Source organism: Mustela nivalis (assembly GCF_964662115.1).
Source record: "Mustela nivalis genome assembly, chromosome: 8".
NCBI classification, from domain to species: Eukaryota; Metazoa; Chordata; class Mammalia; order Carnivora; family Mustelidae; genus Mustela; species Mustela nivalis.
Genome location: NC_139027.1, coordinates 143,175,578 through 143,198,626, shown reverse-complemented (window position 1 = coordinate 143,198,626; position 23,049 = coordinate 143,175,578). Strand labels below are relative to the sequence as shown.

The 23,049-nt window shown below is 59.7% G+C and overlaps 2 protein-coding genes across 5 annotated transcripts in view; both read left to right on the top strand.

Moving 5' to 3' along the window:
- Positions 1 to 245: 245 nt before the first annotated feature.
- Positions 246 to 9,672, top strand: LOC309872397 (uncharacterized protein). The gene is made up of 3 exons (XM_082746502.1): positions 246 to 2,027; positions 3,726 to 3,795; positions 8,942 to 9,672. The coding sequence occupies exons 1-3, from the start codon at positions 1,360 to 1,362 to the stop codon at positions 9,191 to 9,193; spliced, it is 990 nt and encodes a 329-aa protein (XP_082602628.1). The 5' UTR covers positions 246 to 1,359; the 3' UTR covers positions 9,194 to 9,672.
- Positions 2,584 to 23,049, top strand: part of ZBTB46 (zinc finger and BTB domain containing 46) — a 63,314-nt gene continuing 42,848 nt past the window's right edge. For 3 of the 4 annotated variants that reach the window (XR_014315827.1, XM_082746459.1, XM_082746460.1), the window contains exon 1: positions 2,584 to 2,782. The gene's annotated coding sequence lies outside the window, so the exon portion shown is untranslated. The remainder of the gene's footprint in view (positions 2,783 to 23,049) is intronic. The other variant, XM_082746458.1, reaches the window with a different exon arrangement.

Sequence of the window (23,049 nt, the reverse complement as noted above, 5' to 3'; positions counted from 1 at the left end):
AGACGCTCCACAACTGAGCCACCCAGACGCCCCACGACTGAGCCACCCAGACGCCCCACGACTGAGCCACCCAGGCGCCCCCTCGTCTCCCTTTTTCTCCCGGCTCGGTGGAGAGGGGAGAACCAACACTTGCTGCTGTTGGTTCTTTTCTTTCTTTACTTTTATTTTTTAAAATGATTTTGTTTATTTATTTATTTGAGAGAGAGAGAGAAAGAGAGAGCACGAGATGGGGGGAGGGTCAGAGGGAGAAGCAGACTCTGCAGAGCAAGGAGCCCGATGCGGGACTTCATCCTGGGAGTCCAGAATCATGACCTGAGCCGAAGGCAGTCGCTTAACTGACTGAGCCACCCAGGCGCCCCATGTTTCTTTTTGTTTAAATAGTAAGAAGGGTTATTAGTTCACAGAACAATAGTCATCTGGAGGTAGGGTGGGCTTCAGGCATGGCTTGGTCAGGGGTCTTCAGGACTGTTCTTGGGTCGCCTTTTTGGTGTTAGCAGATTCATCACCGGGCTCCCTGCCCGTTCTTGGAGCAGAAAAGATGGGAATCTCAGCCCTCAATCACTGGCAAGATTGCAGGGGTCAAGTAGCCTTGATGCTGGGTAGGGGAACTGGGCAGAATCCCAGGGCCCTAGAGACTTACTCCAGAACGCAACAAGCCTTTCTAGCAAGGTCAAAAGACCCAGTGAGATGGGTTGTGGTCCCGGCAAGACAAAGGCCTCCTCAGCAATGACTGAGCGCCGGACTGAGACGCGCTTCGCGGCACTCCACTCCTGCGTGGACAGCGGACACGGTGTCTCACAAGGCTGTTTTTTGGAGGGTGTCTGAGGGAACCGCCACGGCTCAGGAGAGACTGGGGCTCTCTCCGGGAGGGACGTATCAGGAGTCTGGCGGCCCTCCCCAATCTCCCTGGCCTCTTTCCCACCATGGGCCACAACAAAGGTGTTTTAGGAAGGCAGGTGGGGGGATTCCTGCAGAGAGTGCCCTCTGTCCCCTCAGAGGGAGGAGGCAGGCGACCTGCCAGACCCTCCCGGAGGCCTAGAGACAGCCAGTTCTTAGGGCGGCTGTGTCCAGCCTTCACTTCCTGGCTGAGGAAGCAGCGGCCTCTGGTTCCAGACCGGCGGGTGTGACTGAGAGGGTCCTCCAAAGAAAGGCTTGGGGGGGGGGGCGCTCCCGGGCCGGCGGTGTCAGTGCGGGCAGCGGGAAGGGAGTGGGCTGAGGGTGTCCGCACAGCCATTTCCAGGCGCCGCTAGAAGTGAGGGAGTGTCCGAGCCTTTCATCCCTGGCTGCCAGACCGCGGCTCGCCCTTGTTCACTCAAGGAGAATTTCCCCCGCGGCCTGCCCTCCCGCTGCAGCCAGTGAATGCCTCCTTACACATCCCGAGAGAGCGTATCCATAATGGTCCGCCGCCTCCCACCTCCCGAGGAATTCCGCGGCGCTGGGCCCGCGGGGAGGCAGGGCGCAGACGGCCCGCGGGGCCTCGCCATTGGATGGCCTGCTCGTGTCGACTCCTCTGCGCGCCGGCCAGCCACAGGCTCACCTCCCTTCCCACCGCCGCGCCCGCGAGAGGAAGCGAGGTGGCCTTTGCCCCGCACAGGCTGGCCAGGAATGCGGGGCCACGCTTCCCATCCAGCCAGCCCGAGGGCTCGAGGACGGCGGGCGGTGAGGGGACGCGCAGGGGCCGTCCCGGGCAGCGCGGTTCCAGACCGTTTAAAGGGGTGTGGGGTAAGGCCCAGGCGGCTTGTTTCCCGGCCCTTCGCTGGGGCCGCACCCGCACGGGACAGACGGCGCGGCGGGAAGAACCCACGCGCGCAGCCGCCTGCGCTCCTAAGTCGGGCAAAACCAAAGTCCCAGGGACAGGCACTGTTAGGCGCGGCCCGCGCCCCGAGGTGCTCCCCTCCCCGGGCGCGCCAAGGTCCCCCGACGGCGCGAGCGCGCAGCGTCCGGCCCTCCTGGGCCCCGCGCCCCGGCAGAGCCGCGACAGCGCTTTCCCGCCGCACGGCGCGAGGTCCGCACGGCCGCCGGAGCAGGTGGGGAAGTCTCGAAGTTTGCGAGACGCGCGCGGCGGGACTGCGCATCCGGCGGTGGGGACGGCTCGTGGCCCGGGCGCCCGCGCGCCCCCGAGGAACAGGCGCGTGGGCCAGGCCGGGTGCGCAGCCGAGAAAGGGGTCGGGGTGGCCTCGCCCCGAGCCTCATCTCGCGCAGGGGTGCTCTGCCCGCCGCTCGGCGCCCCCGCGGGAACCCGCGCCGGTGCTCGGAGACCCCCACGCCGCGCCGCCCCCGCCCCCCGCCAGCCCAGGGGAGGGGGCTTCCCACAATGCCCAGCGAGCTCCAGCCCGCACTTCCGCTGTCCGGCCGCCCACGGCGGGGGGGGGGCGGAGGAACCGACCCCCGCCGCGGCCCCCTCCCGCCCCGCGGCGCCGAGCCCGGGGCCCAGCGAGGGGCGGGGCCGGCGGCCGGGCCGGCGGGGGCGGGGCCCGGGGCGGTGGCCGCGGCCCGGGCGCAGCGCGGGCCAATCAGCAGCGGCCGGGCGCGCGCCGGGGGGCGGGGTCAGGGTCCGCAGGCGGGGCGCGCGCGCGGGCGGCGGGGGCCGCGGGGTTGGAGCGGGCGCGGGGGCGCGCGCCGGCCTGACGGACGGACGGACGGACAGACGGACGGAGCAGCCGAGGCGAGCGGGCAGCTCGGACCCGCCCGGACGCAGCGCTCGCCCGGCGGCGGCGGCGATCACCGGCGCCGGTCCGGCGGCCGCGGCGCCCGCCCTCGCCCGCGCCCCATGGGGTCACAGGTAAGCGGCGCCGGCTCATTGTCCGCGCGGCCGGGCAGGCGCATCGCGGCCGGGCCCGGCCGGGGCCGCTCTGAGCCCCGGCAGCTCCGAGCCGGGGCGCGCCCCCGCCGCCTGCCGCCCCGCGCCCCATGCGCCCCGCCCCGCGGGGGCGCCCTCCTGGCCCCGATCGGCGCGCCCCGGCTGCGGCTCCGGGGGCGGCGGTGGCGACCCGGCCCGGCTCCTGCCGCTCCCCGAGCCCGGGTGGCTCGGGGCGGGGCGGGCGGGGGCGGCGCGGGGTCCCCGCGGGGCTGCGCGCGGAGGCGGTGGCGGCGGGGCTGCCCGGCGCCCCTCGCCCTCCGCGCCTCCTGCCGCCGCCGCCGCGATCCCTCCCCCGTCACCTCCGAAAGGGGAATTTTCCAGCTGGTAATTTCTGCTGCGTCAACGCCCGGCCCCAGGAGGCAGCCCAGGGGCGTCCTGGCGCCCCCCGCCCGCGCCGTCCCGCGCGCCCCCCGCCCGCGCCTCCGAGCCGCACCCGGACCCGCCCGCGCCGAGTTTGCCAAGAGTCGGAACTGCGGGAGGTGGGCGCGGGCGGGTCCCCGCGCCCCACGGGGCCTTGGGGGTCATTGTCTCCCCCTGACGCCGGGCACCGGCCTCGTCTCCATTTTAATTGCTGGATGAGCCAGGGCGCAGGGGCCTCGGGGCGGGCGGCCAGCGGAGCGCGGAGGAGACGGGGCGCGCCGAGCGACCAGGGGCGCGCCGAGCGGACGGGGCGCGCGGAGGGAGCCGGGTCCGCCGCGAGCCGCGTCTTTGTTTCTCCGTAAATAGACATGTCAGTTTCCCAGGGTGGCACGAGTCACTGTCTGACAACTCAATCCCAAGGCAAATGGGGGATTTTCTACGCCCGGAGGAGGGCTGTGGCTCGTTGGGGTTCCCCCGGCCCCGCTAACAAATTTATTATTCGTAGGTTTAACGGACCACGCACAATAGGGCTGGACGGAGGAGCCTGGGTACACACCAAAAGGGGTGAAGAACAGGTATTTTCTGACCCCGAGGAAATACAAACAAAAGAAAGTTTGACTGAGATTCTCAGCGCATTTCCCCACGCTTTCCGTGATACAATCTCAGCGACGCATTTGTCGAGGATTACGGTGGCAAGATTGTTATCAGCATTGTTTAAAGAAATGCTAATTAGGCAACGCGTTTTGCAAACCGCTGGGCGCGGACACCTGTGCGCGGAGTGCTCGCGCGCGTTTTAATGTGTCAGTTGTAGAATCTTTCCTATCGGATTTATTATCCAAGCTAACTTTCCGTTTGGGTGGCAGACTTGTGGATTCGCTCTGTGGCCGGCCAGCACGTTGCCTGCACCGGGCCGTATTTCCACTCCGCGAGAATGGAAAATGGTGCGTTCATCAAAAGGAAACTTAGAGGAGGGTTTTTCACATGAATAATGAAGTAAACAGGAGTATTTTACCAGCTCTCGTCCTCTTGGTTTGTTTTGTGATAGTTTTAGATATGTCCAACTGAAAACTTTGGGACGCCTTGTTCCCCCAGAAAGGGTTAAGTGAATGCTAGGGGCACCTGGGCCGCAGGTACTGAGATTTCAGCCCTGGGTCCCCTACGAAGCCAGTGATTGTCTTCACGCCCTTTACTGAAGGAGGGAGGGGTGGTGGCTGAGTTTTCTCTAGAACACGGTGGAATGTACTCACTCATGGGCTATTCAGAAGCCCCCAATTCAGCCTTTCTTGGAGGCCAGCCTTGGGACATTTAATTAAGCCTCTCGTTGACATCATCATGGGTGTAAGAATTCTGTTTTGATGCGATAGTTTCTGCTCAGGGTTAGCGGTTTTCTGTTTGAAAAGGCGTTGTTCCTGTGCTCAGCGCTGTGTCCACCCACTGTCCGGTGTTCGGGACTGGCTGGCCATTGCTGCAGGGGCGTCCTCCCTCTGTGATGCTCTGTCCCCACTCAGTTATCCAGGGCAGTCCCTTGGACCCTTGCCCTGTGACACCTGTGGCCCGTTACCCTCATGACCCCTGTGTTCTGTGGGCACACAGTAGCACAGAGAGGGTGGGGTGAACTCCTGGAAAGGGCAGGACCACTCCAGGACTTGAGGAAATCCCTCAGCCTGTGGTCCCTTCACTGCCAGACGGGGTGTTATTTACAAACATGTTATACAAAATTAAGTTTTGACAGAGTGAACTTTCCAACCTCGTCCTTATGTGGGGCTTTTCAAATTAAGAGAAATTGGGCCACTCTGTCCCTGTGGTCTGTGTTTCTGGGACAGCTGTACAGCATTTCTGCTTTGTTCTCTACCAGAGGTCTTAGACCAGCCTCTAAGCGCCAAGGAGACCCATTTAGTGCTTGGTGTTTAGAAAGCGCCACGGCCCGGGAACCTGAGCTAATTCCTCACTGTGCCCAGGTGCCTTCTTGGCTGCTGTGTCAAAGTTCTAGAAGCCACTGCTCCCCCTCGTCATCACTCACACCCGTGTCACAGCACCTGCCGCCACAGTTCCCTCTTCTGGGGTTTCACGCTCCTCCGTGACTCACGCTCTCATAACCATACAGGCTTTTTCTTCCTTCTGATCTAATATATTTTACCTTAAACTCTGTTCAGAGATGGCAGATTGTCAAGAATTCCCCTGGATGTCTGCCCCCTCCCCTGAAAAAAGAGACCCTTCCTGTTGCTACAAGTTTGCTTTAATGGCCTGGCTGTTAGGGATAAGTGGGTGATGACAAACCTCTATCCAGGCCACAGGGCCGCTGTAAATGTCTGAAACACGGTCTCATCCTGATCACGGTTCTCGTGCGTCCTCTGCCCCAGCTCGGGCTGTGGCGTGGCTGGGGTCCCACACCGTGAGGTCAGGGAAGGTTTCAGCCTAAAAACTTCGAGTATCTTCTGTATGCATACTCAGACTTTGTGTTCTGGTCTGCCGGTGATGGCACAGTATGGCTTGTGACATTATTTGCTGATGAAAAAGTCATGGAAAAGAGAAATACCCTTTCCTAACAAACTAAAAAACTTGTGTATTGAAGGATAAAAGGAGCTGGTGGGGTCAGATTCGACCTTAGTATGATCTACACAAAGTTTTCTGTTCAGTTTCTTATCAGCAATGCTATGAAGTCATTTTCAGATTGAAAAATTACTAAATACTGGGGCGCCTGGGTGGCTCAATGGGTTAAGCCTCTGCCTTCAGCTCAGGTCATAGTCTCAGGGTCCTGGGATCGAGCCCTGCATCAGGCTCTCTGCTCAGCGGGGAGCCTGCTTCCCCCTTTCTCTCCGCCTGTCTCTCTGCCTGCTTGTGGTCTCTCTGTCAAATAAACAAAATAACATCTTAAAAAAAAAAATTACTAAATATATTTTAACATCATTTGGACTTAGAAATTGCTAACCTAGATATTTTAGAGTAGAAATCGAGAAATACTGTTTACATATTTTTCAACAGTGTTCACAGAGCTTCTGTGTCTTGACAAGCGTGTGTTTGAGTCACATTAAAGAGCTGTTCCCGGGCCTCTCCCTCATGACAACTCCCGGGGATTGTCAGTCCCCTAAAGGCTGCAGTGGGCCAGCTTTTAGGCCCATTTTGATGATCTGTTGGGACAAGGTTTCTGTGAGGGGTTGATGATCTGTTGGGACAAGGTAAGCATTCCTCAGACACAAGAACCACTAATGTGACCCAATGTAGGTGACAGATGCTGGTGAAACAGCCCCAGAGCTCGAAGGGGGAACAGAGTGCAGACCAGCTAGTGGGGAAGGGGGCATCTGAATCCCCAAAGGCTGCTGGAGGGAAGGGGCATCGTGCAGACTCCTACCCCATCAGGCACGGACCCTCTGGTCCAGACCTTGTGGAGCAAATTCTGTTGTGGCCTCTGCTTTGCCGAGGACGATGGCCAGTGAGAGTGCAGGACTGCACGACCGGCGGGTTCCGGGGGCACTGGGCAGTCGTGGTGGTTTCGGGTCCCGCCTCCCGCGGGGGCCCATAGGCCACTCCGGGTCTTTGGAAGAGCCGTGGGGAAGTGGTCCTTGGTCACCTGTAGCTGCTTCCGGGGGCCCTGTGTGGGCCTCTGCCTCTGCCCCGGCAGCACGGAGGTCTTCCCACTTGCCCGCAAACTAAGAAGAGCCCCACGTGTGTGGGGATCCTCGATTTTTAAAACGGCCTCATTTCTAAAGAGTTCGGACAGACTTGGTGCTCGCGGGTGCGAGCTCTGTTCTGTTTCCTCCTCTCCCATCTAACCTGCCGCTTCCCTGCAGAAAGGGAGGCCTTCCACCCGGCAGAGGGAGTGTCCCCCTTCACCGGCCAAGCACAGCTGAGGTCCGGTGTCCTCTTCCTTCTCTGTAGAAGCAAAGGAGGCACCTCAGTGTCCCGGGCCGCACGTGGAGGGTTTCAGAACCTCAGAGTCAGGAGCGCTTCCGTGGAAGGTGGACGTCCCACGGGGCCACCATGGCTGCTGGGGCTTTGGGCAAGTCCCCTTCTTAGTCTGGCCAGGTAACCTGAGGAGCGCGGGGGAGGGGTCTGACCTGGGGACTTCTGTCCGTCCCACTCTGAACGTCCTGCTGTCACGCCCGAGGCACGGAGAGCAGAGGGCTGGTGGCTCTTGGGTGGGCAGATCCTGCGCTGACCTGCGTGCCGAGCTGGAGAGCTGAGGCACTCGGAGAGGCGTTCTAGAGACATGCTCCCGCTCGCCGCCCGCCAGCCAGCGTGCACGCAGCGCCCAGAGCCGTCTGTCCAGGGTGGGGACCGGCCGGGGGGACGGCGAGCGTGGGGGCCGCGGAGGAAGAGGGTGAGAGGCTTCAGGTGTGCCGTGACCTCTGAGGCATAGTCTGGGGTCTCCTGGTCTTGGTGTGGCCCGGGAGACTCCGAGAACGGCGGATTTCCTCTCCTCCTCCCTGCGCACGCAGAGTAGCCTTTTGTCCGGGAAGCTCGAGGGCTGCTGGGCCTCCGAGACAAGAGCAACGTCTCGGCTTTGCTTCGAGGCGGAGAAGGCTCCCCTGGCGCGGGGCACCGTCTACCGGGCTTTTCGGGGTTCACCGGCTCTTCCTCGTCCTGCGGACCGGCCGCGGCCCTGACAGCGGTCCCGTGCCCTGGAGGGAACCTGCCCAGACCTGCTGCACCAGGCCCTGCCAACTGGGGAGGGGGCAGCGTCTCTCGGCCCCCTCCCCCGTGCTTCTCCAGGCGCGGGCGGCGTCACACCACCCTTCGTGTCCGGGTCCAGCTGCCGGGGTCCAGGAAGCCACCCCGTCTGTTGGGGACTGAATCCCTGTTGGCGGCTGGCCAAGGGGTCCCGGGGATTACAGGGCGAAGACCTTCTGCCTCCTTCTCTTGGGTTCCGAGAGGCCCACGGTGCATGGCCAGCTGTAGGCATGGGCGCAGGGAGGCTCCCGCAGCCTTCCGCGAGCCCTCGGGGGCAGCATGCCCCGTGGACAGGCCGAGGCCCCCCTCCCTCGGGCTGGGCTCGTGGCCCGTGTCCAGACTCAGAAGACTTGGCCGGGCGGCCCCGCCCTCAGCGGCGCCCCTGCCCTTGGCCCTGCGGCTGGTTGTGGGAGCACCGCGTTTTCCCCGTTTCGTTTCGGGTGTCTCTCAGCACTTCCTCCATCGGCTTCTGAAACGTCCCAGGTGGGAGTTTCCCGGCACAAAGCTTCGAGGATGTGAGGTCCTGCGGACTGGGTCCGACAGCTGGTGAGGGCTTGGGGCCTGCCGCAGGTCTTCTCAATTCTGAACATTTTTAGTAACATCATAGCCTGTCCTGTGATTTGGGGTGACTATTACTGGCCATGTGACTTCTGTAATTTTTTTATTTCTGAAGAGAAACGGAAGAAGACAGGACATTTATTTTTTAAAGGTTTTATTTATTTATTTGGCAGAGAGAGATCATGAGTAGGCAGAGAGGCAGGCAGAGAGAGAGGAGGAAGCAGGCTCCCCGCTGAGCAGAGAGCCCGATGTGGGGCTCGATCCCAGGACCCTGAGATGGTGACCTGAGCCGAAGGCAGAGGCTTAACACACTGAGCCACGCAGGCACCCCAACCCCGAAGTATTTTGAAGAGCTTTCCAGAGCTCCTTAGCAGACACAGTCTCCCCAGGAGCAGTACACGTGTGTCCACGACTGGCCCACAGGGAGGCTAAACAAAGTGGTTTTTGATACTGGGTAAGCTTGACTTTCTCGGGTTTTCTTTCTTATGTTGGCAGAACGAGACCAGAACAAGGAGCGAGAAGGTGACACTGTCTTTGGACGTCCTTTTGAGCGACTGTTGGTTGAACAGGGGGCGCCTGGGTGGCTCCGTGGGTGAAGGGTCTGCCTCCGGCTCAGGTCATGATCCTAGGGTCCTGGGATCAAGTCCCCCGTTGGGCTCCCTGCTCAGTGGGGCGTCTGCTTCTCCCTCTGCCTCTCCCCACCCCCTGCTTGTGTGTGCGTGCCCCCCCCCCCCAATAAATAAATAAATAAATAAATAGAATCTTTAAAAAGAGAGAGGAAGATCATTCTTCTCTTCATCTTGAGGTTGTGAGTTCAAGCTGCATGTTGGGTCTAGAGAGCTACCTAAATAAACTTAAAAATATTAAAAAGAGAGGGAGAAGTTGGTGTAATGCCAAGCTCGCTGAATGTGATCGGAAACGTGGCGAGGAGTCCAGATGCAACGGGCAGTCTTGAACTTGGCCTCTCCCCTGCTCGGGGTTTTGGGCCGCGGCGGCTACTGTGCTTTCTTCAAGCATGGTGGAAACCCCACCGGCCGCAGCCCTGCTCGCGCGACCAGTGGTGGGAAGGTTCTCTGTGGCCCTAACATGCTCTCACGATGGGGAGGGCCCTGAGTGTTCTCGGGTGTGCGTGCGCGCCCAGGGCCCCGAGGAGTAGGTCAGGCAGGGTCAGCACTGGGAAGCCTGCCGTGCCTGCGTCGGGCTGGCCTGCTGCCGCACAGAGCCCTCGCGCTTCGCTCTTTCCCTTGAGGCCGGTAACCACGCCTTGGAGAAGGCACCTGCACACCAGGTTTGCTCGAGGTCATTCGTGGTCACCCTACTTTTTAACTTAAACTGATCTCTGCCTTGTCTTGAGTGAGAATAGTCATGAAATCACGAGTCTGATGTCTTGGTGGCTTTTTTGGGTACACACTGAAATAAACATGTAACTCTCAGTTTGGAGACGGGTTTGTCCGAGCCGACCGGAAGCTGGCCTTGGCGTCACCCTGGTGTGCGGCCCGCCCCCTAGGGGTTCGGGATACCCCTGGGTCCACCCTTCTGCTCTGTGTCTCAGGAGTGGCCCACACCCTACACTTCCCTTCTCAGGCTCACCCGGCTGGGGAAGGACCTGTGCTTCGGCCCTGGCCACAGAACCATGGGCAGGGCTGAGGGGCAGCACCGCCATTCCTGCCCGGCCTGTGGATTCTGAACAGCAGCCACTTGGCCACGTGGCTTTCCCGGGTGCGGGGCAGAGTGTGTCCGTGGTTCTCCCCGTGGAGCCCCTCCGGAGCTTCCCCACACGCTGCTGAGTTGTTTGGGGTGGTAGCTGGCGGCACAGGGTGTGAGGGGGGGAGCCCTTCCTGCCGCATGTCGGGCGGCCACGCAGGGAACAGGGATGTAGGTTAGGTCACTGCTGGGAAGACCGTCCTGGGACTGTCGTAAGAAAGCCCCGTGAGCCTGGGGTCTACACACAGAGCTTCGTTCGCTCTCAGCCCTGGAGGCCAGAGGCCCAGGTCCGAGTGCCGGCAGGGCCACGCCCTCAGCAGAGGCTCCGGGTGAGGCTCCGTCCGCCTCGTCCGGTTGTGTGTCTGCCTGGGATCCTGGCTGTTCCTGGCCTGTGGATGGGTTGCTCCAGCTTGTCCAGCCGTGTACACGCGTGGCCTCCTCCCCTGTGTGTCTAGATCAGTCACACTGACCCGACTTCCACCTAATGCGGTGATGCGCCTTCCAGACGCGGTCACACTCACAGGTGTGGGGTCAGGACTGGAGCGCGGCTTCCTGCAGGCCGTGGTCTGTCCCGGGCATGTCCGCGCCCGTGTTTCTCGGTCCTGCGTCACGCAGTCCTCTCAGTCAGCCATTGTCCCTTCTGGGGACCGTGTAGTAGGCAGGTGAGAGCGTGCGGCAAGTCTGCACCCAGCCCCCGCCTGTCACCGGCGGGGCCCTTGCCAGCAGATGTGTGCTTCCGGGGAAGTGACAGAGACGGGCTGCAGAGGCGTGGACGGCCATGCCTGCTATGGGCAGGTGCTGCGGGGCCCGCGCCAGGAGGCAGGTGACAGGGGTCGTGCGCTTTGGGGCGGGGGTGACTAGAGATGCAGCCACGGGCACCCCGTGGGCAGTGAGGGCAGCCAGCTGTTGTGGCCGCTCCGCAGCGGGTGGTGAGGCCCCTCTGGGCACCTGTCTCTGCTGGCTGAGTGCACGTGGGCCGCCTTCCCCACCCCCTAGAGCCAGGCAACCCGCGGGACCTACCTTTCCAGAATGTTCTTAATGCTTCTGCTGAGATACACCAGAAAATGCAGGATAGCAGCTGTTGAGACACAGTCTTTAAATTCAGAAAACCTTGTCTTGTGTTGAAGTAACATGTAGAACTTAACACATCAAATAATACTGTTAAGTGGCTGGTCTGAAGCTCCGAATTGTGAAGTAGCTACAAGAGCCGGCCTGTTCTGTGGTCACTGCCGAAACCAGGGGCACGTGGGTGTGGCTGTTGTGCTTTAGTGTCCACGGTCCGAAAGATGTGGTCCCTCTACCGTGGACCCCGAGGTCCAGCCAGGAGGGTCGGAGGTCACTTAAGGAACTCAGGTGCTCTGTGCTCCCTGGATAGGCGGGGAGGGGGGTGTCTCTGCCGTCATCTCCGTTCATGCTTATGGTCCTCCCACAAGGAGCAGACCCGACGGGAAGTGGAGCAGTGGCCCCTGCAGACTTGTGTGAACCGTGGTCCACACGCATGAGCCATGGTCCGTGTGTGTTGAGCCGTGGTCCGCGTGTGTGAGCTGTGGTCCGTGCATATGAGTCACGGTCTGCGTGTGTCTGAGCTGTGGTCCGTGTGTGTGAGCCGTGGTCCGCGTGTGTGTCTGAGCTGTGGCCCACGTGAGCCATGGTCTGTGTGTGTGTGTGTGTGAGCTGTGGCCTGCCTGTGTGTGAGGCTTGGTCCATGTGTGTCTGTCTCAGCTGTGGTCTGCATATGTGTGTGAGCTGTGGTCCATGTGTGTCTGAGCCATGGTCCATGTGTGTGAGCTGTAGTCCGCATGTGTGTGAGCCGTGGTCTGTGTATGTGTGAGCCGTGGTCTGTGTGTGTGTGAGCCGTGTTCCACGTGTGTCTGAGCCGTGGTCTGCGGGATCTGACATCAGATCAGTCTCTTGCGCGTCTGCATCTCTAAATCAGAGATTCTCCCGGAACTGGAGAAGCTGTGCGGTTCCTCCATAACCAAAGTGTTACATACGTGCCTCCGACGTCTTTAGATGTGGGCAGAATTGGAGACAAGGTCCCATCGCCAGTTGCAGGGCTTCCCCTCTGCTCCTCTGGCTTTGCTGTCCCTCTGAGTCTTGCTCCGGTGGGTGTCACTCAGGCCGCGTCCCCTGCATGGCTCCGCCAAGTGTGGCTGAGACTCGCACTCACGCACTCACAGCTCATCTTGGCTGCCACACCTGGCCTGGGTTCCATGCTCCGGTGGGGCCCCATGTCTTCACGCTGGACTGGAGTCTGGACACGTTCCACTGGAGGTGGCAGCTCAGAAACGGCACTTTTTTTTTTTTTTTAAAGATTTTATTTATTTATTTGACAGACAGTGATCCCAAGTAGGCAGAGAGGCAGGCAGAGAGAGAGGGGGAGGCAGGCTCCCTGCTGAGCAGAGAGCCCGATGCGGGACTCGATCCCAGGACCCTGAGACCATGACCTGAGCCGAAGGCTCAACCCACTGAGCCACCCAGGCGCCCCAGAAACGTCACTTATTCTGTTTGATACCATGTGTTTGCAGAGAGACCTTGTGTGCTGGCCTTGCTGGTGGGATCCTGCGACCTGGAGGAGCCCCTTCCTGTCCCCCTGTGATGGTCCCTGAGACTAGGCGTGGGGGGAAGGGGTGCGGGGGGCACGGGTGGTGCAGCCCGTGGCCATTGGGATGTTCATTTGTGGGGTGCCCCAGTGGCTCTGTGGGCTGGGTGTCCGACTCCTGATCTCGGCTTAGGCCTCACAATGCAGGAGTGTGCGGGCTCGATCCCACGGCACTGAGATCATGTGAGCCCTCCAGGTGCCTCTGGTCTGCTCTGGGTTCAGAGATGTACATGGAGTTTGCAAAATAATTACCACCTATATAAGTTTTCTTTTAAAATTTGAGATTTGGGGGTGTCTGGGTGGTTCAGTCGGTTGAGCCTCTGCCTTGGGCTCAGGTGGTGATGCAGGGTCCTGGGACTGAGCGCTTGGGGCTCCCTGCTCAGCAGGGGGTCTGCCCCCCCCCCCGCCTACTTGTGATCTCTGTCCAACAAATAAATAAAAATCTTTAAAAAAAATTTGAGATTTGTCGTCGGTTAATAACCTGCAAGACCATCTCTAGATTCGTTTTTTTTTTTTTTTTTGATTTTATTTATTTATTTGACAGAGAGAAATCTTAGTAGTCGGAGAGGCAGGCAGAGAGAGAGAGGGAAGCAGGCTCCCTGCTGAGCAGAGAGCCCGATGCGGGACTCGATCCCAGGACCCTGAGATCATGACCTGAGCCGAAGGCAGCGGCTTAACCCACTGAGCCACCCAGGTGCCCTCTAGATTCGTTTAATCTCCTGGAGGCCCCACTTCTCTTCATGTTGATTTTCCTTTAGTTTTCACTGAAACACAAATTAAATTTACCTCTGTCTCTCTTTTGGTATGTGGGAAACGTGGGTGTGTAGTTTTGCTTGAGTTCGGAACTTTCCTATTAGTGAGAGAGTTTGTCGCAGGGGGGTCCCTGCGGCAGGGGGTCAATGCTGGAGCCTGTCTGCGTTTGGAGGGCTGCAGGTCTTTCCTTTTGAGTATTTTGATGGAGGCTTCTCGTTTTCTTCGGAGTCGTGAGCTACTCTTACTTAGTTGTCTTCCCAGATGGGTCAGTTTTACCCACAGCCGGCACTGGGACTGAGGAGTGTGAGGGCGGACCGCCCCGGAGCCTCGGCAGCGGATGGAGTCGGTGCACGGCCGGACGGCCCGGGTTTGCTTCTAGAAGTCCCGTATCATGGAGGGAACGCTGGCATTCGGCAGAGCTGGGGAGGAATGTGGGTTTGTCCACCAGCACTGTTCACACACAGCTTGCTGGGTCCTCAGGAGATGAGAAGGACCAGCCGCGCCCCTGTGGTCTCCCTCCTCCAACCCCAGCAAGTGCGGATCCGGCGGGTTGGCCTAAGCTCAACACTCGGCAGGCCTGACCGGGCCCCTCATGCTCACAGGCCGGTGTGTGGGACCTCACTCGTGTCATCCTGCTCAAGGTCACTTACCCGCCACCCTCTTTCCAGCATCGCCAGTCGGACGATGGCAGCGGGTTTAAGGGGGCCTGAGAGGCGTCCCGCGCGCCAGCCCTTGTCCAAGCGCAGAGGGAAATGCCAGTCGCGAAACTGGCAGTCAGACTGCTCGTGCTCAGGGCCCTGCTGAGGGATTTCCTTTCGCTCCTGGGAAGTCAGAGCGGAGGTCCCGGGGCTTTGCCAGGCCCTCTGTGCCACGTGGTCAGGTGCGGGCAGGACGGAGCCGTCTGTGTCCTTGTGGGGGACCCTGCGCCCCACGGTTCCAATGTTCTAGATGAACCAGGGCTTTGCAGGGATTTGGGACGCAAGGAGGCAGACTGTCCTTGGTCCCGAACGGAACATTTGTACGAGTCCAGCACAGGCTCCCCTGCGGTGCTTCCGGCCACAGACAGGAGTGAACAGGGCTTCGTGCCGACTTCTCTCTACGGAGGCTGCGCTCCTCCTCCTGGACTAATTTCACACGCGCTAGCCTGCTCCCTGCAGGGGCCGGGTGGGCTCGGCTGTTGGGTTTGAGTGTTCTGAGTGAGCACCTGGGCCTGCGAGGAGACGGGCTGTGCCCAAGCATCTCAGGGTCCGTGTTCTCAGCTGTCGTTCCCTTCCATGTACTTGTTACAAACCTCTGAGTTTCAACGTAAACAACGTTTCTTGTTCACCTAAATCGGGTCTCCTTCGCTTTTAATATGTCGAATTCTGCTTGGCTGTTTTCTGGTTGTCAGGCCTTTGGGTGATTTCTTACTTCTTGCCATTATAAATAGAAGTGCTGGCAGCATCTTTGAGCAAATTAGCATTTGGGGTCATTTCCTTGGGGTAGTGTTTCCCAAACGTGGAATTACTGGTCAGCGACACCCACGTCTTGTTGCGCCACGCTCTGTGGGCCAGGCTCCAGAAGGACCGTGGCTCCCGGCTCTGTGGTGGCCTGTGACCACCTTCACTGGGTTGCACGACTTCGTGTTAATTTTTCAGCCTCGTGCACACAGATGTTTTCTTGGACATCGTCTCTCAGAATGGTATGTTTCCCTCAGCTTGCTCTAGGTATTGCCTAGATACCTTCGAAGGTTTACTGTCAGGTTCCAGGATGAACTGACACGGGCTGGGGGGCTCACCCAGCGCCCTGCCCAGACCAGCCTCTGGTGTCCTCCCCATGGGGACTGGGAAGAGGAGCGTGCGCGGATTTGGTGATGAAGGTAGATGACGCCTGGGCTGTGTGGTACAGACCCTTGTTCCTGAGGGCTTTGCCACACAGGGCTGCCCACCACCCCAGCGAGTGTGCCCTGGACCCCCGGCTGTGCCGGTGCCGTTCCCAGAGCAGGACCCCTCCCGCAGGCTGCCCAGAGGCCAGCACTCTCGGTGCCCACTTCTTCAGCTGTGGACACTGCCCGCAGGACAGACCTGCAGAGCCCCTCTTGTGCCCGTCCTGTCCCCCACAGTACTGAGTAGTCCCTCTCGAAACCCAGGTCTTTCCTTGTGAATCGGGAATTTCACTTCTTCAAGGGCTTTGGGGCTGGTCCCAGGGAAAGAGGGGCTTTCCCTGGGAGAGGCCCTGTCTCCCTCGCGTCCCAGGGTGCCTTAAGCTTTCCCCACCCCCACTCCAAGCCCACAGGTTCCCTGGGGGCAAGAACCAGCCCCTCCCCCAGGACTCCTTCCGCAAGACACCCCCCCTCCCGGGGGCCTGCTGGCCAGGTTGGCCCCAGCTGGCCTCTGGCCTTCATCATGCGCCCCTGCCTGGGCCCCCTGCGGCCTGGCCTGTGCCCCAGCTGGTGCTGCTCTCAGTCGGGGGCTCCCCTGGCCGCTGCGGGGATGCCGGGAACCAGTGATCTGTTCTCTGCTGGGACCTGGCCAGTTCTGGGACCTGCCGTGTTGATGTCTGTGTGAGTTCGGGGAACTGACTGATCCATCACTGGGGGCCATGCGGTGGGGGTTGGGCTTCCCTGCCGCTGGCCTCTGCTCCGGCCGGGAACGTTGGCTCACTCGGCAGCTGTCCGTCTGTCCGTCCATCGCTCGTTCGGTGTGTGAGGAGTGCTTGCCTGGGAAGGGCCTGTGCCATCTCTGCAGCACTGAGAGCCGTGCTTGGAATGTCCGATCGGCCCGCCGAGGTTCTGCTGGGTACCGGGGCCGCCCTGCGCTGGCGTCCCGGATGCCGAGGGGGCTCGTGCTGCCTGCTGCCTGCCTCAGACGTGCGCTTGGGGCGATCCAGGCCCAGGGGCTCAGGAGTGGGACCCCTGTGCCCCCACAGCTCCTCTCCTTGTCAAGTGTACAACTTCCTAGGAAGGAGCATCTAAATAAAGGTCTAGCGTGTTACTAGATGGGAGCAGATGTTGCAAAATGTTTCAAACTGGTCAGTCTGGTTCAGGGGTAGGTGGGAGTTCCTGAATTATTCCTACAACTTTTCCAATAGTTGCAAAGTGTTTCAAAACAAAACGTGGACCGAGCCTGGGGAAGGGCTTCACCTGCTGCTGGAGAGCCTGCATTGCTTCTAGCTCCTTCCCTGTGTGGGGTCTATTTTTGTCTTGGTGGCAGGGAGCACAAGTGTGTAGAGTTAACATTTCAAGTCACAGCACATCTCAGGTTTAAAATTCACAGACATAGTTTTCCTGGCTTGGGAAGCCGATCAGCCTTCTTTTTAAGAAAAAAAAAAAAAAAATTGGGGCGCCTGGGTGGCTCAGGGGTTGGGCCTCTGCCTTCGGCGCGGGTCGTGATCTCAGGGTCCTGGGATCGAGCCCCGCATCGGGCTCTCTGCTCAGTGGGGAGCCTGCTTCCCCCTCTCTCTCTGCCTGCCTCTCTGTCTGTCAAATAAATAAATAAAATCTTCTAAAAAAAAAAAAAAGAAAAAGAAAAAAATTAAGTGTGGCTTTTCCTGGGGCTTTTGTGACAATGTATCACCAACTGGGGCTTAAAACAACAGAGAAGTGTTCTCTGGCCACTCTGGGTTGGGAGTTGAAGTCAGGGCCCCGGGGTCCCCGGGGAGGGTCCGTCCTGCCCTCCGGCTCTCTCGTGGCTGCAGGCCCTGCGCTGTGGCCCCATGGCTCTGTCTCTGCCTCTGTCTTCACAGGGGCGTCTCTCTGTGTGTCTCTGTCCAGATTTCTCCTTTCTATAAGGACACCAGTGCCACTGGGTCATGACCTCATCTTAAACCTTGGTTAAGTCTTCAAAGACCCTATTTTCTCAAATAAGGTCCCGTTCATAGGTGTTGGGGGTTGGGCCTTCAACATGGCCCACCACGGTGAGGGCCTGCATCGTCCCTGGCTTTGCTGCCAGCTGGTGGGAACATCAGAGCCCACCCCAGAGCGTGTGCGCTGTCACATCTGGAGCCGTGTCTCCCGGGCACCGATGACACGGAGCTGGCATGTCCCAGGGAGTGTGGCTGGTTGGCAGCAGCCTGACCGTCCACCTGTAAGGCCACCAGCCCACGAGCTCCTTCTTCTCCCAGCACTTAGTGTCGGATGTTTAAACGGCGTTTCTGGGGGGGCGCCTGGGGCTCAGTCGGTGAAAGTTCTGCCTTCGGCCCAGGTCATGATCCTGGCGTCCCAGCGTCAGGCTCCCTGCCCAGCAGGGGACCTGCTCTTCCTGTTCCCTCTGCCACTCCCCCGACTTGTGCTCTCTCTCTCTCTCTCTCACTCTCTGTCTCTCAAATAAATAAATAAATCCTAAAAAAAATTCCCTGAATTCAATGTGTAACTCAGTCCTGCAGGTCTCACGTGACAAGGGTGGTTGTGTTGGCCTAAATGTGTGTTGGAGCGAGCCTGCGGAGCGTGAAGTGTGGGTCCCGTGCCCAGAAGCTCCCGGACTCCGCAGCAGAGGCTCGGGGACTGTTCTGGGAGCTCCGGGAAGCTTCTGGGAGGAGGAGGCAGTGTCTGGTGGCTGGAGGGCTTGCTATCCCTCCTCCGTTCTGTGCAGAATTGGCCTTTATCAGTCAGACCTGTTAAATTAGCACGTTTGTACTGCCCGATGCCTCCCGCCTAACCAGAACGAGCTAAAAGGAGCCTAACTGCCCGTTAAGACCAAGCATGGTTTAAAGAAGAAGCATCCAGAACGAGACTAGGTCTGGCGGGATGTGTCTGGGAGAATGAGCATAAAGCCCTGACCTCTTCCCCTTTCTTTTCCCAGCCCACAAGACACATCCCCCAGACCAGCTTCCCAGCAGCGGAAGCCGAGAAACTGGAAGTCAGAGCGGCCGTCCTCAGGCGGGCACACAGGACTGGCCTGTATCTGGGGCCTCTCTCCAGAACTGCGACCCCGTGCAGCCCTTTTCTGACCTTCCCTACCCCTGGAGCACGGTCCTGTGTGCCAGGACTTGAATGAGGGCCTCCCCTTGAAGTGCTGGTCTCTGGGTCCCCGTCTTGGTGGCTGGTGCCCCCACCACCTCGAGGCCTGGCAGAATCCCTGACCACTGTGGCACTTGGCTCTCGGCTTGTTCTGGGCCTCTCGCTGGCCGGCCAGCGCTCTCATGGGGACTTCCTAAGGCCTCTGTTTTGAGGTCTCGCGTGCACTTGGAACCGACATAGGCTCCATGTCTCTCAGCGGTTCTGTGGCCGACTAGGTTCTTCTTGTCCATGTGACATCAGATAGGCCTGAGTCCCCCAGGAGCCGGGCTGGAACCGCCAGGCGGTGGCTCAGTGGTCTTGTACCTGGTGGGGTCAGGGTGTGTCGGGGGTGCTCGGGTGGCCCTTTGTGCCACACTTGTCTTAGGTCAGCTCCTGCGACTGAGTAGCTGGGCACAGACTTGTCCACCTACAGGGATGGACATTGGCGGCTCCTTGAGGCTCAGTCCCAGGCCAAGGTCTGTGAGGGAGGGGCTGCTCTAGGCCCTGAACTCTGGGATGGTGGCTTGTGGGGGGCCTCTTCAGAGACCCGGGCTGCCCTCTAAATGTATGCTTCTCCCTAAGTCGCCCCTGTGAGTGGTTTGTACCCCACTCTGGGGAGCTGCCCCTGCCCAGCCCCTCCACAGCAGCTTTATGCTGTTCTAGAATCATCCCTGCGGTGACTTTGGGCTTCTGGGGGGGCACCCTGTGTGGGATCCTCAGCCTTGGGTGGGTTCCGGGCCATGGCAGGCAGGTGCACGGGTTGATTTCAGCCTGGAATCTCTGCCCTGCTTAGACATGCACTCGGAGGGTCTGCAGTGGAGGCCAGGGGGTTTGGACAGGGGGGCAACTGGGCACAGGCCAGGGTGGGGGGTGCCCCCGAGAGAGGAAGTGACTTGAGGCAGGTAGGGCGGCCCGTGGGGGGTGGGGGCACTCCAGGCTCCCCGAGGACGAGGAACCGAAAGAGGCACAGAGGAGGGGCCGGAAGTGGGGTGGGCCTGCCCCGTGGCGGGAGAGCGGCCAGGTTTGCATTTTTAGCTCAAGCCTGGGGCAGTGTGGAGGATGTGGAGGCCTCCAGCCCCGCTCACCGGTTTGTGTCCAGCAGAGAAAGTAAAGGGATAGCACGTCCCCCGCCGCCGGCCGCGACCTGGCGTGCGGGGGTCCGATCCGGAAAGACATTTCTCCTTGTGGGTGCCCTACCCTTGGCATCTCAGAGCACAGGGACCATCGGAACAGCCCAGACGGTGGAAATAACATCCACGTGCGGAGCTTGGAGCCGAATTTCAGGGCAGCTGAGCTCTGCCCGCGGACGGGCAGGGCTGGACAGAGAGCCCCTTCCCCTGGGACGAGATTGCTTCTCCTCTTGTCCGAGTGCCGTGTGGCCCTCGGTGGCCATCCTTGGCAGACGTGCACAGTGTGTGTGTGCGCGTAGCTGCCTAACACAGACCGTGGACCCACGTCTCCGCGCGGAGACTCTTCTCTCCCTGGCCTGGCGGCCCACGTCCTCCCTGCATCTCCGTTGTGTACGGACACCACCAGTCCCGTCGGACCAGGGCCCTCCTAGAGATGGCGGCTGGACCAACTGTACCTGCAACCGCCCTGCCGCGAGGAAGGCCGTGTGCCGAGAAGGGGGTTAGGAGCCCGACAAATGAATTTTAGAGGACAAAAGCCGCCGTACGACAGATGGCAACAAACAGGCCCAGGTTTGCAGTTGAGCAAGGACAGAGGTCCAGTCGCCTTTACCGAAGCGCAGTTTACATACACCGACTGCAGCATTTAAAGTGCCTCTGAGGGGGTCTGCACACAGTGGGGACACCGTCGCGGAGGACGCCGGCCACGGCCCCAGCCCCGGGTTAGCTGGTGCGCTCCAGGCCTCCGTAGAAGGCGGTGCGCTCCACATGCTGGCCGTGCGTGGCGTCTGTCACTCCCCACAAGCCCCTGGAGATTCACGCGTGTCTGAGAGTGACACTAGGCACGGGGCTGGGGCACGTGGATGCCTTCTTGCTGAGTGTGTCCGTGGGTCGGAACGCGCCCCGCTTCCCCATGTCCCTGCGGGCGCATACGAGTGCCGTTGCTGGGTTTGGGGGTTCCCCGGGCCGTGTCTGCACGCAAGCCCTCACGGGGGCTTCTCGTCCTGGCGCCTGTGTGGCCACTGTTGCCTGCATCTCCCTGAGGCCTGAGGACGTGGACCACCTTTCCACTGTCTGCCGGCTCAGGTATCTTTCCTGTGATGTGACTGTTCGAAATGTGATGCATTTAAAAAATCCCACCAAAATAACTCCAAGGGCGGTTTTGGTGTAGTGAGGCTGGCCCAGACGTCTGTGGGGCCACCGTCTGTCCCCCGTGGGGTTTCTGTGGGGCAGGAAGATCATGTGGCTTGGTTCTAGCACTGGAGGTGTCTTGGTTCCACTTTTAAACAGTATTTGTCTGTTAGATGACATTTAACAGAGAAACTTAAATAAGCCTAAATTGAGCTAAACCGACACATGGACACGCGCAAGTTCCAGGTTAGAGGTAAGAAGGTGAGGGTTTGTGTGTGTGTTTGAGAAGGACACGCATGCCTTACGAGTCGTTCCAAATTAGACATGGGCTTTTCTGGAGTGGGACTCAGTGACCAGCCCTGGGGGGTCCTGCCAGCTGATGGGGCTGACCTGATGCTTGTTTGCTAGTAACAAGGACCCCAGGTCTACGTTACGCCTGCTGTTGTGGGAACCAGTCGTCTTCCCAGTGACGCTCCTTGGCGGATGACCCCAGCCCGGTCCCTGAGCTCAGGACACACAATGCGTCGAGCGACATGCATTCACAGCAGACTGCGTGGTTCTGGTGCCTTCTGAGGCCTTTGGATTCTCCCCGTGCAGCACCAGCCGTCGGGCGACAGGCGGACAACAGGACAGGACAGACTCTGCTGACACCCGGTGAACAGGGCTTTCTGCTTGAGACTCGCTTACCTGCAGATCCTGGGAGGAGAAGGTTTGGGGATGTACTCTGTAACTCCCCAGACGGCCAGAGATTGGGGTGCCCTGTACCAGTGCCTTAGGGAGCTGCCCGGCCCTCAGCATCCTGGATGCCCGAGTCAGAGCCAGCGGGGAGGAGGCTGGCAGAAGCCAGTTCCGGCACTTGGGACGGAGCGTGCCGTTCTCTGTGCTGGCACCGTGGCATCCGCATCCTTTCCCTTGGGTCGCCACGCCGAGTCGTCTCTGGAGCCTGCACGGGACAGTGGGACGGGCTTGGTTCTGAAGCTGGCTCCTTGGTGGCCAGGAGCTCAGTGTCTTTGAGCTTTGGGTGTCTTGGCAGGTCGGGGTCGCCACCCCATCTTCTCTGGAGGCTGCGGGGTTGGAAATGCCACCTGAGTGTCACACACATATTGCCTCCTTCGTTGGGAGTCTTGGTGACTAGCACTGTCCACCGTGTCCCCAGTTGTCCATGCTAAGGGGTCCCAAGTCCGCATCAGTCCCCAGCGCTGCTCAGGTGACACGATCTCTGAAGTCTGGTCTGGAATGTGGATCCAAGCTAGTTTGGTAGCAAAGTGGTTCTGTTTATGAGTATGAGTGATTCCGTCTGAAGCAGCATCTCTCGATCAGCAAGCTCTACGTGGGGAACCTAGAGGAGAAATAACGCGAGTTTGGAAAACCAGGAGGGAAGGGTGCAGCTTTGCGGAGTCCTCAGCTGCCGGGCTGCTGATAGAGCACCTCACCCGCCCTCAGACCCTGACCTCACAGTGCTTGGCATCTGGACCACAGCTCCTCTTTGAAGGGCCCCGTACTCAGGAGGGCACTGCTCACGGGCCCTGGAATTCGTGAGCGTGGCCAGTGCTCCACGGGGCAGCGCAGGTAACGCAGGGATGACGGGTCACCTGTCCACAGGTGTGTGTCCGCGGCCAGGCTGGTCTCCATGACCTGCTCTACGTCCCAAGGGCAGGCGCGCTCTCTTGCCCTCAGAGAGGAACCGCCGTGAGCAGGCTTTCATCTCAAGGCTGCATCTTACCTGGCCGGCCAGCCGTTACTCAGCAGGACACCTGAGCTCGGGTGCGCGGGACTCCCAGGAGCCCTTACTGATGGGAGAGTTATCAGCTTTGTAACGCGAATTCCGTGGTTCTCCTCAAGCTACATTTTAAAAAAATGTATCCTTTAAAAAAAAAAATATTTTCTTCATTTATTTGAGAGAGAGCATGAGCAGAGGCAGAGGGAGAAGCAGGCTCCCCACTGAGCAGGGAGCCCGATGGGGGGCTCCGTCCCAGGACCCCAGGATCATGACCTGAGCCGAAGGCAGACACTTAACTGAATGAGCCACCCAGGGGCCCCAGACCAACTCTGTGTACCCTTACTATTTTCATAGGAGACTCCTGTTTTAGACTCCCTCTTTTTAATGTACAAGTAACTTTTTCCGTAATGGAAATTGTACGGTTTTTCTACTATGAACGCTGTGTAAAGTGCATAGCTGGTTCTTAAGCTGCCCAGATCGAATAATAACTTATTTTACAGTTTTCCACAGAAGTTGAAATTATTTTAGAAATGCAAATCCTGGGGCATCTGGGTGGCTTAAGCATCTGCTTTCAGCTCAGTTAATGGTCCC